General features: G+C 33.9%; 1 protein-coding gene and 1 long non-coding RNA gene across 2 annotated transcripts; both read right to left on the bottom strand.

Moving 5' to 3' along the window:
• Positions 1–3,841: 3,841 nt before the first annotated feature.
• On the bottom strand, positions 3,842–4,146 carry LOC133337888 (uncharacterized). The gene is made up of 3 exons (XR_009754610.1): positions 4,118–4,146; positions 3,988–4,057; positions 3,842–3,914 (listed from the first exon to the last, which is right to left on the bottom strand). It is a non-coding gene; the product is annotated as an uncharacterized LOC133337888 (long non-coding RNA).
• Positions 4,147–8,847: 4,701 nt separating this feature from the next.
• LOC133337890 (serine/threonine-protein phosphatase 4 catalytic subunit) lies at positions 8,848–13,439 on the bottom strand. Its single transcript, XM_061546093.1, has 2 exons — positions 12,607–13,439; positions 8,848–8,985 (listed from the first exon to the last, which is right to left on the bottom strand). The coding sequence occupies exons 1-2, from the start codon at positions 13,398–13,400 to the stop codon at positions 8,856–8,858; spliced, it is 924 nt and encodes a 307-aa protein (XP_061402077.1). The 5' UTR covers positions 13,401–13,439; the 3' UTR covers positions 8,848–8,855.
• Between the last annotated feature and the right edge of the window lie 3,407 nt (positions 13,440–16,846).

Raw genomic sequence — 16,846 nt, 5'->3', positions numbered from 1 at the left:
ACGCCTCAGTTGGCCCTTGAAAAATATTCTTTAATAAATCCACGCCTCAGTTGGCCCTTGAAAAATATTCTTTAATAAATCCACGCCTCAGTTGGCCCTTGAAAAATATTCTTTAATAAATCCACGCCTCAGTTGGCCCTTGAAAAATATTCTTTAATAAATCCACGCCTCAGTTGGCCCTTGAAAAATATTCTTTAATAAATCCACGCCTCAGTTGGCCCTTGAAAAATATTCTTTAATAAATCCACGCCCAGTTGGCCCTTGAAAAATATTCTTTAATAAATCCACGCCTCAGTTGGCCCTTGAAAAATATTCTTTAATAAATCCACGCCTCAGTTGGCCCTTGAAAAATATTCTTTAATAAATCCACGCCTCAGTTGGCCCTTGAAAAATATTCTTTAATAAATCCACGCCTCAGTTGGCCCTTGAAAAATATTCTTTAATAAATCCACGCCTCAGTTGGCCCTTGAAAAATATTCTTTAATAAATCCACGCCTCAGTTGGCCCTTGAAAAATATTCTTTAATAAATCCACGCCTCAGTTGGCCCTTGAAAAATATTCTTTAATAAATCCACGCCTCAGTTGGCCCTTGAAAAATATTCTTTAATAAATCCACGCCTCAGTTGGCCCTTGAAAAATATTCTTTAATAAATCCACGCCTCAGTTGGCCCTTGAAAAATATTCTTTAATAAATCCACGCCTCAGTTGGCCCTTGAAAAATATTCTTTAATAAATCCACGCCTCAGTTGGCCCTCAGTTGGCCCTTGAAAAATATTCTTTAATAAATCCACGCCTCAGTTGGCCCTTGAAAAATATTCTTTAATAAATCCACGCCTCAGTTGGCCCTTGAAAAATATTCTTTAATAAATCCACGCCTCAGTTGGCCCTTGAAAAATATTCTTTAATAAATCCACGCCTCAGTTGGCCCTTGAAAAATATTCTTTAATAAATCCACGCCTCAGTTGGCCCTTGAAAAATATTCTTTAATAAATCCACGCCTCAGTTGGCCCTTGAAAAATATTCTTTAATAAATCCACGCCTCAGTTGGCCCTTGAAAAATATTCTTTAATAAATCCACGCCTCAGTTGGCCCTTGAAAAATATTCTTTAATAAATCCACGCCTCAGTTGGCCCTTGAAAAATATTCTTTAATAAATCCACGCCTCAGTTGGCCCTTGAAAAATATTCTTTAATAAATCCACGCCTCAGTTGGCCCTTGAAAAATATTCTTTAATAAATCCACGCCTCAGTTGGCCCTTGAAAAATATTCTTTAATAAATCCACGCCTCACGCCTCAGTTGGCCCTTGAAAAATATTCTTTAATAAATCCACGCCTCAGTTGGCCCTTGAAAAATATTCTTTAATAAATCCACGCCTCAGTTGGCCCTTGAAAAATATTCTTTAATAAATCCACGCCTCAGTTGGCCCTTGAAAAATATTCTTTAATAAATCCACGCCTCAGTTGGCCCTTGAAAAATATTCTTTAATAAATCCACGCCTCAGTTGGCCCTTGAAAAATATTCTTTAATAAATCCACGCCTCAGTTGGCCCTTGAAAAATATTCTTTAATAAATCCACGCCTCAGTTGGCCCTTGAAAAATATTCTTTAATAAATCCACGCCTCAGTTGGCCCTTGAAAAATATTCTTTAATAAATCCACGCCTCAGTTGGCCCTTGAAAAATATTCTTTAATAAATCCACGCCTCAGTTGGCCCTTGAAAAATATTCTTTAATAAATCCACGCCTCAGTTGGCCCTTGAAAAATATTCTTTAATAAATCCACGCCTCAGTTGGCCCTTGAAAAATATTCTTTAATAAATCCACGCCTCAGTTGGCCCTTGAAAAATATTCTTTAATAAATCCACGCCTCAGTTGGCCCTTGAAAAATATTCTTTAATAAATCCACGCCTCAGTTGGCCCTTGAAAAATATTCTTTAATAAATCCACGCCTCAGTTGGCCCTTGAAAAATATTCTTTAATAAATCCACGCCTCAGTTGGCCCTTGAAAAATATTCTTTAATAAATCCACGCCTCAGTTGGCCCTTGAAAAATATTCTTTAATAAATCCACGCCTCAGTTGGCCCTTGAAAAATATTCTTTAATAAATCCACGCCTCAGTTGGCCCTTGAAAAATATTCTTTAATAAATCCACGCCTCAGTTGGCCCTTGAAAAATATTCTTTAATAAATCCACGCCTCAGTTGGCCCTTGAAAAATATTCTTTAATAAATCCACGCCTCAGTTGGCCCTTGAAAAAATATTCTTTAATAAATCCACGCCTCAGTTGGCCCTTGAAAAATATTCTTTAATAAATCCACGCCTCAGTTGGCCCTTGAAAATATTCTTTAATAAATCCACGCCTCAGTTGGCCCTTGAAAAATATTCTTTAATAAATCCACGCCTCAGTTGCCCCTTGAAAAATATTCTTTAATAAATCCACGCCTCAGTTGGCCCTTGAAAAATATTCTTTAATAAATCCACGCCTCAGTTGGCCCTTGAAAAATATTCTTTAATAAATCCACGCCTCAGTTGGCCCTTGAAAAATATTCTTTAATAAATCCACGCCTCAGTTGGCCCTTGAAAAATATTCTTTAATAAATTTCACGCCTCAGTTGGCCCTTGAAAAATATTCTTTAATAAATCCACGCCTCAGTTGGCCCTTGAAAAATATTCTTTAATAAATCCACGCCTCAGTTGGCCCTTGAAAAATATTCTTTAATAAATCCACGCCTCAGTTGGCCCTTGAAAAATATTCTTTAATAAATCCACGCCTCAGTTGGCCCTTGAAAAATATTCTTTCATAAATCCACGCCTCAGTTGGCCCTTGAAAAATATTCTTTAGTAAATCCACGCCTCAGTTGGCCCTTGAAAAATATTCTTTAATTAATCCACGCCTCAGTTGGCCCTTGAAAAATATTCTTTAATAAATCCACGCCTCAGTTGGCCCTTGAAAAATATTCTTTAATAAATCCACGCCTCAGTTGGCCCTTGAAAAATATTCTTTAATAAATCCACGCCTCAGTTGGCCCTTGAAAAATATTCTTTAATAAATCCACGCCTCAGTTGGCCCTTGAAAAATATTCTTTAATAAATCCACGCCTCAGTTGGCCCTTGAAAAAAATTCTTTAATAAATCCACGCCTCAGTTGGCCCTTGAAAAATATTCTTTAATAAATCCACGCCTAAGTTGGCCCTTGAAAAATTTTCTTTAATAAATCCACGCCTCAGCTGGCCCTTGAAAAATATTCTTTAATAAATCCACGCCTCAGTTGGCCCTTGAAAAATCAAATTGTAATAAATCCACGCCATTTCAGTTGGCCCTTGAAAAATATCAATAAATCCACGCCTAGTTGGCCCTGAATATATTCTATTAATAAAAATTCTCAGTTGGCCCTTGAAAAATATTCTTTAATAAATCCACGCCTCAGTTGGCCCTTGAAAAATATTCTTTAATAAATCCACGCCTCAGTTGGCCCTTGAAAAAAATATTCTTTAATAAATCCACGCCTCAGTTGGCCCTTGAAAAATATTCTTTAATAAATCCACGCCTCAGTTGGCCCTTGAAAAATATTCTTTAATAAATCCACGCCTCAGTTGGCCCTTGAAAAATATTCTTTAATAAATCCACGCCTCAGTTGGCCCTTGAAAAATATATTCTTTAATAAATCCACGCCTCAGTTGGCCCTTGAAAAATATTCTTTAATAAATCCACGCCTCAGTTGGCCCTTGAAAAATATTCTTTAATAAATTCACGCCTCAGATAAATCCCCACCTATGGCTGCCCTGCAAAAATATTCTTTAAATAAATCCGCACCCCTTGTTACTCACCATATTACACTCCTTGAGAACACAGGCTCGAAAACATTTCGCTTTCTCATTTTGTGCCGGTTTTTGATCAATAAAATCGGACAGGTCGGCTGAAAAAAAATAAACAATTTTTTGTTTTCAATAATTATTTGAAAAATAAAATTATATTTGAATATTAGTTACCTTTTGATATCCCCGAATCCTCCATACACTGTTTGTAGACCATTTTCAAGCGATCACCAATGCAAAGGGGCTGTGGAGGTATAAAAAATTAAAATTTGAAAAAAAAACAAAATTTTTTTTTCAAACTCACCGTAAAATCCAATTGACCATAACATCCAAGAATGGAAGAAGAATATAGAAAAAGGAGAAGATAAAATTTCATATTTAGATTTTTGTTCTCAACTTTTTCAAAAAACACCAACAAACTGTATTGAAAATTGTTTACAAAAATGGACGAAAAACATGTCACTGCCTTCCTTTATAAAGATTTCCTGCAAATGCTGAGATCAATTTATTTTCGTTTGTCTTAAAAGAGTTATTAAATTTTCAAATAACAAAATTACACTAGGCTACAAAAATGACAACAAAAGTTCCTTCACATGCCTGCTTGAAAAGTATTTAAAATAAATTACGCCCTTGGTCCTCTGAAAAATATTATTTTAAAAATCCAGACCTAAGGCGGCCTTGAAAAGTCAAATTGTAAATTGTAAAGCCATTTCAGTTGGAGAACAGATCAATATACCCTTCGTCCTATAGGGGCGAATGTATAAATTATAAAATAAAAACTCTGGAGTCTCGAATATTACTAATAATTCTTATTGAATAAAAAATAAATTATACATCCAAAAATCCGAGGTTTTATATTTTTAAAGAAAAATTATCGATAACTATTTTTCCCCAATAAAAACTTCACCAAGACTGTCTTGAAAAAATATGCTTTAATAAATACACCCCTCAGAGTCCTCTGACAAAACATTATTTAATAAATCTACGCCTCAGAGTCCTCTGAAAAAAAATATATTTTTTTTTTTAAATCCACGCCTATGGTTGCTCTAAAAAAATATTCTTTAATAAATCCATGCTTTCGGATGGGTATCCTAAATATATTATTTTAAAATATTCCGCTGAAAAAAATATTCTCTGTAGCTTAGTGTTATCGATTTTTTTTTTAATTTCGTGATGCTGTAATTCAAAATTGACAATAAATGTTATACCGAAGTGTGTTAAAGGCTGACAAATTTTAGTACCGGAGTTCATTAACATTAATTAACAAATTATTTATTACTGTTATTGTCGTTTTTTTATTTTTATTATTATTTTTTTTTTATTTGAAAATATTATATAAACTGCAATTATGTTTTTATTGACACTTTTTCAATTTGTTATACAAAAATCGTTGAGGTGAGCGGAATTGACGCCATAAAAACATAAATATTTTTATTGCATTTGAAATCAAATCGCTGCAGGTGATTGGCCCACAAAAAACGTCACGATAAATTCTCCACAAGTGGGCAAAATTTATTATATCCAGAATTCGGAAGAATAAATTCACAAAAATCCTGGCCTATATTCTTACTTGAAAATATATTTAAAAAAACGACAACAATGCAATATATATTTTTTTTCCAAAATTCTAAACAAAAATCCACTCCAAAAATCCTTGACTATACTCTTGATGAAACATATATTTAAAAAAAAAAAATCCTAAACATAATTCAATTTGAAAAAATATGTATATATAAATCTTCACCTTTGGTACAACTTCAAAAAATATTCACAAATTTTAAATAATTCGACGATTAAGGCACTGCATAAAAAATAATTATTTAAAAAAAAATCTATGCCTTAGGTACGTCAATAAAAAAATATTACGCCTAAGGTTACAAAATCCATGCCCAGGTTCCTACTAACACACTTTATCCTAAAATCAATGGTCTCAATCAAACATATATAGGGAGTTTGACGGAGCTATATCTAAATCTGAGCCGATTTCTTCAAAATTTAACACACATCATTATAGACTGAAGTCAAAACGCTATGTAAAATTTCTAATTTACATAAAATCGAATGAAAATATATGGGAGCTATATCTGATCAGATTTCAACGAAACTTCGCACACATCATTCTAGACGCAATACGGTATGGTATTCCAAATTTCGTCTCAATCGGACAAACAATGGGAGTTTGGTGCACTATTTACATAAAATCGGACATGAATATATATGGGAGCTATATTAAAATCTGAATCGATTTCCCCGAAACTTCGCACACATCGTTATAGATTCAATTCAATACGCTGTGCTAAATTTCGTCTCAATCGGACAAATAATGGTGAAGCATTTGCCTAAAATCGGACACGAATATATATGGGAATTATATCAAAATCTTAATCGATTTTAACGAAACTTCGCACACATCATTCTAGGCTCAATTTAATACGCTATGCAAATTTTCGTCTCAATCGGACAAATATTGGGAGTTTGGTATACTATTTACTTAAAATCAGACGGAAAATATATGGGTGCCATATCTAAATATGAATCGATTTCAACGAAACTTCGCACACATTATTATAGGCACAACACGGTATGGTATTCCAAATTTTGTCTAAATCTGACAAACCTTGGTAGTTTTGTGCACCATTTACCTAAAATCGGATGAAAAAATATATATGAGATATATCTAAATCTGAACCGATTTTCAGGAAACTTAACACACATCATTCTAGACCTAATTCAGTACACTATGCCAAATTTCGTGCAATTCGAACGATATATAGTGTCTTTCGTGTCCCATTTATGTTCAATCGGACGAAAATATATAAGGGAGCTATATCTAAATCTGGGCCGATTTTTACGAAACTTGGCAGACATCATTCTAGACCTTATTCATTACGCTGTGCCAAATTTCGTGCAAATCGAAAGGTATATAGGGACCGTTTACATTACCTTAAATCGGACGAAAATATATATGGGAGCTATATGTAAATCTCAACCGATTTTTCCCAATTTCAATATGGTTCATCCTTGGACCGAACAAGTGGGCTGTGTCAAATTTCATCGCATTCGGATCATAAATGTGCCTTGTTCTTTGTTAACAATTTTACATGGACAGACAGACATACGGACGGACGAACATGCATAAATCGACTCAAAAAGTGATTCTATGCATATTCTCAAAAGGAACCCTGGGTCTATCTCGTTTCCTTTTGCCTGTTGCAAATATATACACAAATACATAATACCCTGTCCCACAGTGTGGTGAAGGGTATAAAAATCGCATTCTGGGAAACACCTTGACAAATATTTTGAAAAATTCCCATCCCAAGTTCCCACATATACTTTCTATGTGGGTATTTTTCAAAATTATATTTTCCAACTTGACACTACTAGGTGGAAAAAATTTTGAAAATATATTTTCAATTAGAAAAAATATTTTGTTAAATACCCACATACGGTGCAGTTGGAAAAATATTTCCCAAAAAATCACCATCTTATAATCATTTTTGAAAACTAGTTTGGAAAAAATTATAAAATAATATAAAAATATTTAAAAAAATCTCCATCTACTACACAGCATAAAATAAAATAATTATTAAATAAAAATAACCAAAAAGGGTACATCCTGAAAAAATTTTTTAAAAATTCCATTTTTTTTTCAAAAAAAAAAAAAAAAAAATAAAAATGTTCGGTAATCATGATAAAATTTTTTTTTTTAGAAAAAATCCACCTTGGATACACTTAAAAAATGTTTTTTTTTAATATGCACTTAGCATACAGCATAAAAACAATTATTGCAATATCTAGACGTTTATAAAAAAATATTCGATTTTTTTTAATTTACAATTATCTTAACCCAAACAAATTTCAACACTGAATTCAATACCTTCCAATTAAATTTTTTTTGTTTATTTTATTATTTTGTCAATATATATTTTTCTCTTATTTATTTATTTCCTCTCCTTTACACAATTTTTTTCCAATAACTCAATTTCTTTTGTGGTTTACCAATCCATTGGCTAGTGTTTCAGCTTGTTCTAAATCTATTATTTAACAAAGAAAAGAAAAAACATTTTCAATATTTTCTTGTGATTTTGTTGTATTTTTTTATTGAGTTGTATTTTTTTATTTTTATTATTATTTTTAAATATTACGGTTTTTACAAAATCATCATGAAAAAAAATCAAAACAAAAAAAAAAGAAAAAAAATTAAAAAATGATGTGAAATTTATTTAAATAAAATAAAAATTAGAAGCTATACTGAATGGCTAGAGAGAAATGTCCAAACAGTTTAACGTAATTTTAAATAAAAAAACACAAGGAGTCTATATTCAAAATGAATGGGATGGGTAAAAGGAAAGGAGAATGTGTTTTTGTATAAATCTATTTAATTTGTTTTTTTTTCTTATTTAATTTTTTTTTGCTTTATAATCTTTTTTATTTAATAATTTTCTTTTTTATTTTCTTGTTTTTGTTTTTTTTTAATATAAAATGGAGATGTTTTTTGTTTCTGTTTTCTTTTCTTGTTTTACTAACTTAATACTTAGATTACTATAACTAACATTTAAGTATATATGTATATCTGTCTGTCTGTTTTTGTTTTCTTTTAGATTTTACATCTCCAAACTATTTCATCTATGCCTTAAGGCCATGACGGAACGAAAAAAATGAATATGTTTGGTTGAAGTTTGTTTTTTGTTTTCCAATTTTTTAAAGGATTTAAAAAAATTGGTTTAACTTCCCGAAAAAAATTAAAGGATACCTTGAAATGTTTTGTATTTTGTTTTTTTTTTATAAATTTTTTTATTATTTTATTTTGTTTTTTATTTATTTTTTTTATTGTAGTTCGTCAACATTTGATATTGATTATCTTTTGTTTTATTTTTTTTATTCTTGATGTGTGGCTTTGCGTTTTTCTTTTTTTTTTTGTGATTTAATAGTAGTGAGTAATAGTAGTTTATAGTCTAGAGGGATTGATGGTGGCATTGTTGTTGTTGCTGTTCTGTTCTGCTGTTGTTATTTTTGTTGGGGTTTTCTTAATTTTACTTTTAAAGGAAATAATCGGCTTGAGGCTTTTTCGAGGGTATACCTCGACTTTCTTGTGGTGCTGCTTCGAATATAACAAAATCACGATGCAGGTACTCGTTTAGTTCCAATATAGCTGCCACATTGCCACATCTGGAAAACAGAAAGAAAAAGAAGGAATTAATAAAAATAAAATAATGGGATTATACTCCTTAAAGAAAAGCTTCAAATCCTCACTTAAAGAAAAGCTTCAAAAATCTTAAAAAAAATATTTAAAAAAAAAAATCCAACAAAGGGTACAGCTTGAAAAAAAGCGCATAAATACTTACAAAAAATCCCCCACCAATGAAAAGAAACAGAAATATATAATAAAATCCTTTAAAAAGGGCGTCCGGAAAGTCTCAAAAAATCGAATATTGGTGTTACTGTTCTGTGGGGGCTATACGAAAACTTGAGCCGATTTTGATAATTTTTGGCAGGTAGGTTTAACAACCAATTAGAAACCATTATATAAAATTGCAGGCATATTGGATAAAAAAAAGTTACCCAAATCCCCAAAATAGCGAAATTTGGGAGGTGTGGCTATATGGAGGCTATCCTAAAAATTTGACAAATTTTCATAATTTTTGGTAGGACGATGTATTATCCAATGAGAACCTAAAATATTAAATTACAGCTAATTTGGTTGAAAATGTGCCGAAATATCCCTAAAATACCGAATATTGGTGGTATCGTTATATGGGGGCTACCAGAAAAACTTCACCAATATTGATAATTTTTGGTAGGGAGATTCTGCACTTAATGAGAACCAAACATACCTAATTACAGTCAATTCGGTTAAAAAAGGTGCCCAAGCTCCCCAAATTATCGAAATTTTGAAGGTACTGCTCCATGGGTGCTACCATAAAATGTAGACCAATATTGATAATTTTTGGCTGAAATTTTTGACAAAATATAAAATTACCGCCAATTTGGTTGAAAATCTAGCCCAAGCTCCCCAAAATACAGAAATATGCGCGGTACTTTTATATGGGGGCTTACCTTAAAAAGTTGGACAATATTGATAATTTTTGGTAGGGAGATTCTCCACTTAATGAGAACCCAAAATACCCACTTACAGCCAATTCGTTTGAAAAATGTGCCCAAGCTCCCCAAAATATATAAAACTGGGAGGTACTGCTATATGGGGGCTACACCAAAAACTTGATCAATATTGATAAATTTTGGTAGGGAGATTTTCTGCCCAATTAGAATTCAAAATATAAAATTACAGCCTATTTGGTTGAAAATCGTGCCCATTCTCACCAAAATATCGAAATTTGGGAGGCAACGTTTTATGCGGAATACCCTGAAACTTGGGCCAATATTGATAATTTTTGGTAGGGAGATTCTCCACTTAATGAGAACCCAAAATACCTAATTACAGCCAATTCGGTTGAAAAATTTGTCCAAGCTCCCTAAAATATAGAAATTTGGAAGGTACTGTTATATGAGGTTTACCAGAAAAACTTCACCAATATTGATAATTTTTGGTAGGGTGATTCCCTACTATATGAGAACCCAAAATGCCTAATTACAGTCAATTAGCTTGAAAAATGTGTCCAAGCTCCCAAAAATATCGAAATTGTGAAGATGCCGCTCTATGGGGGCTACCCTAAAAAGTTAATCAATATGTATAATTTTTGGTAGGGAGATTATCTACTTAATTATGAACCAAAATATAAAATTAAAGCCAATTTGGCTGAAAATCTTGCCCAATCTCATCCAAACATCGAAATTTGGGAGGCAACGTTATATGGGGACTACCCTGAAATTTCGGCCAATATGGATAATTTTTGTTAGGGAGATTTTCTATTCAATTATAAACCAAAATATAAAATTAGAGCCAATTTGTTTGAAAAATATGCTCAAGCTCCCCAAAATATAGAAATCTGGGTGGTACTGTTATATGGGGGCTATCAGAAAAACTTGACCAATATTGATAATTTTTGGAAGGGAGATTTTCCACTTAATGAGAATCCAATATACAAAATTACAGCCAATTTTTGAAAAATGTGCCCAAACTTCCCAAAATGTCGAAATTTTGAAGGTACCGCTCTATGGGGACTACCATAAAATGTAGACCAATATGGATAATTTTGGTAAGGATATTTTTTCTTAATGATATCCCAAAATACCAAATTACAGGAATTTTGCTTGAAAAATGTGCTGAATAATGAGGGGTAGAATAATGGGGACCGTCCTGAAATTTGGACCAATATTCATAATTTTTGGTAGGAAGATTATTTACCTAATAAGTATCAGAAATATAAAATTATAGTCAATTTGGTTGAAAACATAGAAATTTGGGTGGCAACGTTATAAGAGGACTACCCTGAAACTTCGGCCAATATTCATAATTTTTGGTAGGGAGATTTTCTACTCAATTAGATTTTAAAATATAAAATTACAGCCACTTTGGTTGAAAAATGTGTCCAAGCTACCCAAAATATAGAAAGGTACTGCTATATGGGGACTACCCTAAAACTTGGACCAATATTGATAATTTTTGGTGGGGAGATTTTCTACTCAATTATAATCCAAAATAAAAAAAATACAGTCAATTCAGTTGAAAAACGTGCCTAAAATCCACAAATTCGGAAATTTAAGAGAGACAACGGTATATGGGGAATACCCTGAAATTAGGACCAATATTGATAATTATTGGCAGGAAGATTTTGTACCTAATAAGAATTCAAAATATAATATTAAGGCCAATTTGTTTGGAAAACGTGCTAAAATTTCTCAAAATATCGAAATTCGTGAAGCAACGTTATACGGGGACTACCCTGAAACTTAGGCCAATATTGATAATTTTTGGTATTAAGATTTCAAAATATAAAATTACAGCCAATTTTGTTGAAAATCCTGCCCAAACTTACAAAAAATACAAAATTTAGAATTTTCCGCTCTATGGGGGCTATCCTAAAATGTTGATCAATATCAATAATTTTTGGTACGAGGATTTACTATTAAATGAAGACTGTAATTATCAAATTACAGTCAAATCGCTTTTAAGAATTGCCCAAAATTCCGAATATTGGGGGTATCGTTATATGGGAACTAACCCGTATTTTGGGACAACATTCATAATTTTTGGTAGGAAAATTTGCCTGCCTGCCAATGGGAACCTCATGTACCAAATTTCAGTCAATTTGGTTAGAATTAGTGTCCAAAATCCCCTATATAACGAATATTTGGGTGGTACCATTATATGGGTGCTATACCAAAAATTGCGCCGATATATCCCATTTTCAGTACCAAACATCCTAGAAGTTGTAACAATGTATGTGTGAATGTTCAAAGCTCTATCTTAAATATTGGAAGTTCTATCGTGATTTCAATTGACGGACAGGGCTATAATTTAATTCTGATCAAAAATGGGGTCTCCCGTGATTATATCGAGGTACTGTAAAACGGAATGACAAATTTAACAAACACTACCAGCTTATGATGGAGGTCATATAAATCCCGATATCGAGTAGTGATGAAAATATTTAAATTTTAAATTTCAGGCCCTTATAGTACGTTTACATTGTACTGGATTTCGTTAACACCGAGGGTTTAAATTGCCAAATTCCTTTGAAAATGTGTCAAATAAATCCTCATGAAGGTTAATATTTCTAATGTATATGTCGTTTAAGGAACTACTTGAAAAAATCCTTTTTGAAAAATTCTAACTGCAAAATAAATGTTAAATTAAAAATTTGATTTAAATATTTCATTTCCACTCACCTATAACAGTAATTCGGTGCCGACCACACCGTGAGTACAGCTTCTCCGAAATGCCACTTGAAACCCTCCATAACCAGCTGATGGGCACGACATATCATATCGATGTCATTGGTACGGGTAAATTGCATAACAACATCAGCTCCAAATAAATATCCCGCTCCACGAGGTGATACACCCCAACCGGTTTGATCCTCTGGATCGGACCACAACAAATCACACATAGGACCATCATGCGGCACTTCCTGTTTACGATCTATGGTACGAATTTGATCTAAATACTGTATGGATGGTGATAGGCCACCGTGGACACAAAAGATTTTACCATCAATGATGGCCGATAGCGATAGATAATCAAAGATTTCGGTGCAGTAACGCCACACAGCCGTCGAACCATATTTTCGTAGACATTCATCATAGAAACCATAGACTTGGGTAATTTGACGAGATTCATGATTACCTCGAATCAATGTGATGCGATCGGGATAACGTACCTTGAGTGCGAGGAGCAGAAGAAATGTCTCCACACTATAGTAACCGCGATCGACAAAATCTCCCATAAAGAGATAATTTTTCTCTGGAACATCTCCGCCAACTTTAAACAGCTCCTTGAGGTCATAGAACTGACCATGAATGTCACCGCACACGGTTACCGGTGAATCGACACGTTGAACATTACCCTCCTCGACAAGGATCTCACGGGCCTTGGCACACAAGGCTTTCACTTCATTCTCTTTGATTATTTCACAGCGTTTGAGCTGCTCAATTTGCCGATCCAAATCACTGTAATCAGTCATAGTGTCAGTCTGTCAGGGTTGGTTGGTTGGCTGCGAGCGAGCGTATGTATTAGCGGCAAGGCGAGCAAGTGTGTTTGTATGTGTGTGTTTGAAGTAAATCTTCCAAAGCAATGAACCTCCAATAAATGGCAGGTGTTCGGAAAAAATGTTGTGATTCCAAAAATAAAACAATTCCTAAATTGAAGATCCTTTGAGGGGTACTGGCTGCTACTGCTACCCAGTTTAAATGTTGACTCACACAAATCTGCAAAGAGGGGGGAAAAACACAAACAATCATTAAATGGTTTTTCAACAAATTTCGAAATTATTTTTTGCATAAATGTAGACACTGAAACCTTGAGTTATAGGCCCGGTATTCCCCTCTGGCCAAATTCAGCAAATCTCTCCCTGGGCCATATTTTGGAACAACTCTAGTTTAGTAAAAACGATCAAATTTTTCTGAAATTTTTTCCAGAGGTAGGTATTTTTACCCTAATTATGGGGATATCTTTTTTTCTTGGGGGACGTACCCGGTTACCCGGTTATTTGACCCGGAAGTTCGGGTACGGGTACCCGGTTATATCCGGTTCTACGGATCCGGTTAATATAATATGGGTATCATTTTAAAGGTTATAAAAATACCTTTCCATTGAGTGGTAATATGATGGGGTTATCTCAAACCATTTTGGGGATATAGTCAAAAAACTGGGTTTTGGTCCCCGATTTTTTTGAAAAACTCCCTAAAAGTCGAACTTGGGTCCATTATAGTCCCTCTCCAAACAGGACCCAAATGATAGACCACAATTTGCCCTTTCCAAAATGGTGCGATATGTGGCTGTATCTGTTGTGGATCAAAAGATATGGGCCTTAGAACCCTATAAAAACAAGGAAAATCTTTCTACATGACAGAATCTCCTTTTAAATAGCATGGTGTTTTTTGGGTGACCGGCCTTCGGCCGGGCATTTAAGACTTTCTCCTATGGACAGATGCCAACACCGGCTACGCGACAGTAAGAATATTTTTTTTGGGTTTCGGCCGGGCATTCTTTCTCCTATGGACAAAACACCGGCTAACGCGGCAGAAACTCCTTCTAAATAGAATATTTTTTTGTGTAGCCGGCCTTCGGCCGGGTATTTAAGTATTTCTCCAATGGACAGATACCAACACCGGCTACGCGACAGAATCTCTTGTTAAATGGAATACTTTGTTGGGTGGCCGGCCTTCGGCCGGGGATTTAAGACTTTCTCCTATGGACAGATGCCAACACCGGCTAACGCGGCAGAAAATCCTTCTGGGGATTTAAAACTTTCACCTATGGACAGATGCCAACACCGGCTAACGCGGCAGAAAATCCTTCTAAATAGAATATTTTTTGTGTAGCCGGCCTTCGGCCGGGGAATTTAAAACTTTCTCCTATGGACAGATACCAACACCGGCTACGCGACAGAATCTCTTGTTAAATGGAATATTTTTTTTGGGTGACCGGCCTTCGGCCGGGGATTTAAGACTTTCACCTATGGACAGATGCCAACACCGGCTAACGCGGCAGAAAATCCTTCTAAATAGAATATTTTTTGTGTAGCCGGCCTTCGGCCGGGGATTTAAGACTTTCTCCTATGGACAGATACCAACACCGGCTACGCGACAGAATTTTCTTGTTTTTGTAGGGTTCTAAGGCCCATATCTTTTGATCCACAACAGATACAGCCACATATCGCACCATTTTGGAAAGGGCAAATTGTGGTCTATCATTTGAGTTTGGGTTAGAGAGGTACTATAATGGGCCCAAGTTCGACTTTTAGGGAGTTTTTAAAAAAAATCGGGGACCAAAACCCAGTTTTTTGACTATATCTCCAAAATGGTTTGAGATAACCCCATCATATTACCACTCAATGGAAAGGTATTTTTATAACCTTTAAAATGATACCCATATTATATTAACCGGATCCGTAGAACCGGATATAACCGGGTACCCGTACCCGAACTTCCGGGTCAAATAACCGGGTAACCGGGTACGTCCCCCAAGAAAAAAAGATATCCCCATAATTAGGGTAAAAATACCTACCTCTGGAAAATTTTTCAGAAAAATCTGATCGTTTTTACTAAACTAGAGTTAAGCCCATATTTTTTACATCTACGAAGCCATGTTTGCCCTGTGGCCTCGATAACACCACTACCAGGTTTCTCTTGCAAAATTTCACAGCACTCTGGAGACAAGGTTGGAAGACTCAATGATGGCCTGACTCACTGACTGGCCACTCTCTGCACCAACTTCAAGCCATACAATATTTATTTTTCACAAAACGATGCTCACCTTTTTTTGACAAAAACACCAACAAAAAAACCAAACACTTTTTTCTTGGCTGCTGCTGTTTTTCTTTCTTTTTCCTTTTCACTCCTTTTCCACCAAAATTCCACACTTTACATTACTTGTTGTTTCTTTGCGTCGTCGTTGCCGTTTTGTTTTTCATATTTTTGGCGTAATTATTGCTTCCGCTTTTCTATTGTTTTTCCATTAAAAAAAATAAAATATATTATCCAAAAAGAAGCAGCAACTTCCACTCGTAATTGACGAAAGAAAACAACAAAAGAATGAAATTTGTCGTGACGCTTGCTAAAAGTTATCGATGGCAATGCGGGTTAATCGGTTGTTATCGGACACTCTCCCTCTCATACACACGCTCTCTCACCCAACATTCGACCACTCGTGCAAAAACAAATCAACTTTGTTTTGCGGTTAGCGGGTATTTTAGTGCTGTGCAATGGCTAAGGGTAATGATTAACCGCCATTTTCATCACGTACACCGAACAGTGGTGTCAATGCAGCGTTTTTTATCAAGGGAAATGTGTGGATTTATTTGTAGTAAAGGAAAATTAATGGAAAATGAGGATTAAAAAATATAAATAAATATATGTAAATAAAATAAATTAAAATAAAATTAATTAAATAAAAAAAATCAAATAAAAATTAAAATAAATTTAAAATTAAAAAAAAATTGAATACGATATATAAAAATACATAAAATAAACATAAAGTAAAGTTAAAAATAAGCAAACATTAAAATAAATTGTAACAAATTAAATTAAAATAATAGAATAATAAATTAATAAAATTTACTAAATATAAATAAATAAGATATAAATGAAATTAAAATAAATTAAACTAAACTCAAATAAATATAAATAAAAAATAATAACTTTACTTAGTTGGCTTGTTACAGAACGGTTGTTCCATAAGCCGAGATTAAAAAAGATTTCCGCTGGTTCGATGTTGTTTTCTTTTATATGCATTTTGGGCCATCAGTAGGCTCGCTTTTATATGCCTTTTGAGCTGGCGCATTCTCATTCATTCGCACAGCATAGCCTAGCCATCGTAGTCGCTGCAGCTCAATACGACTATGTCGATGTCGGCGTATAAATTATAAAGCTCGTGGTTCATTCGACGTCGATATTCACCGTCAACGCA

Source organism: Musca vetustissima, unplaced genomic scaffold (assembly GCF_032173495.1).
Source record: "Musca vetustissima isolate MV318-11 ecotype Yass unplaced genomic scaffold, APGP_CSIRO_Mvet_v1 utg1273, whole genome shotgun sequence".
NCBI lineage: Eukaryota > Metazoa > Arthropoda > Insecta > Diptera > Muscidae > Musca > Musca vetustissima.
The sequence above is the reverse complement of the archived record's forward strand: the minus strand, read 5'-3'. Positions and strand labels throughout refer to the sequence as shown.